This window comes from Sphaeroforma arctica (genome assembly GCF_001186125.1).
Source record: "Sphaeroforma arctica JP610 unplaced genomic scaffold supercont1.43, whole genome shotgun sequence".
NCBI lineage: Eukaryota > Ichthyosporea > Ichthyophonida > Sphaeroforma > Sphaeroforma arctica.
Window position 1 is genome coordinate 117,893 of NW_014040515.1, and position 1,200 is coordinate 119,092.

The 1,200-nt window shown below is 36.8% G+C and overlaps 1 protein-coding gene across 1 annotated transcript in view; it reads left to right on the plus strand.

The window, feature by feature from the left end:
• Positions 1–389, plus strand: part of SARC_01140 (hypothetical protein) — a gene marked incomplete at both ends in the record, with an annotated part of 6,331 nt that extends 5,942 nt beyond the window's left edge. Inside the window, one exon of the mRNA XM_014305147.1 lies at positions 290–389. Coding sequence (XP_014160622.1) covers positions 290–389 — 100 coding nt within the window. The remainder of the gene's footprint in view (positions 1–289) is intronic.
• Positions 390–1,200: the final 811 nt, after the last annotated feature.

The following is a 1,200-nucleotide window of genomic DNA, read 5'->3' on the forward strand; positions in this document are numbered from 1 at the left end:
CTCTATACATGGTCTCATATTCACTGCGTATGTTTGCATCTCTATACATGTTCTCATATTCACTGCGTATGTTTGTATCTCTATACACGTTCTCATATTCACTGCGTATGTTCGCATCTCTATACACGTTCTCATATCCACTGCGTATGTTTGCATCTCTATACATGGTCTCATAGTCACTGCGTATGTTTGCATCTCTATACATGGTCTCATATTCACTGCGTATGTTTGCATCTCTATACATGGTCTCATATTCACTGCGACTGTTTACATGCACTCTCCTGTGCAGATTGAGCATTTGGGCCATGCAGCACGTGTGGGAACAACGGAAGTCCAAGAAGTCCAAAGCAGCGACGGCTGCGGTGGAGCCATCAGAGGCCACAGCGTAGTTTTATATATTCCTGATGTTCGGGATACCATGCCCATACTACATTTGATACCAGCATAATATAGAACGAATGATTTCCCATTTGTTATGAACATAGTATAGGACTAGTGATTCCCCATTTAATATTGACATAGTATAGGACGAGTGTACAGGCTAAGTGTTGAGTTTGGGAAGCTTGTACTTCTCGATCGATGGCCATTTTTTAGTCTAAGGATAAGCTTTACATTATCCCACTCTCTATGGAGCACAATCGTACAGTTCGGGTGCGCTCACCGACCATACTGCTCATTCATATGATATGCCATGGCAACGAGATTGCACGTATATACCACTTACAGACAACTGGCTTGTGTAACTGTAACCCAACATGTGGATGATCAATGCAGATCCGTTTCACATGAGTGTGTCACAACAATGTGGATGAATGAAGAGCGTCGTTCAATCCACCGCACTTACCCATCATTGGATTATACCTTCGTTTTTGTGTGGATGGGAATATCATTCATATTATATTGAGCTGTACAATATGCTTTACTACGTATAAGAAAGTATAATAAACCTCAAGTTTCAATTGAAAACTTGTTTACACAAATAAATACATAGATATGTATATAAATATATTTACATTTATGGATATATGTATAAAAGCAATATGTCCATACATGCATACATACATGCATGCATGTATATACATGTATCTATGGATAGGCATATACATATACATATATGTATATATATATATATTTATATATATATATATATACACGAATAAGTATGTATATAAATACATATATAAATGCATATATATATAT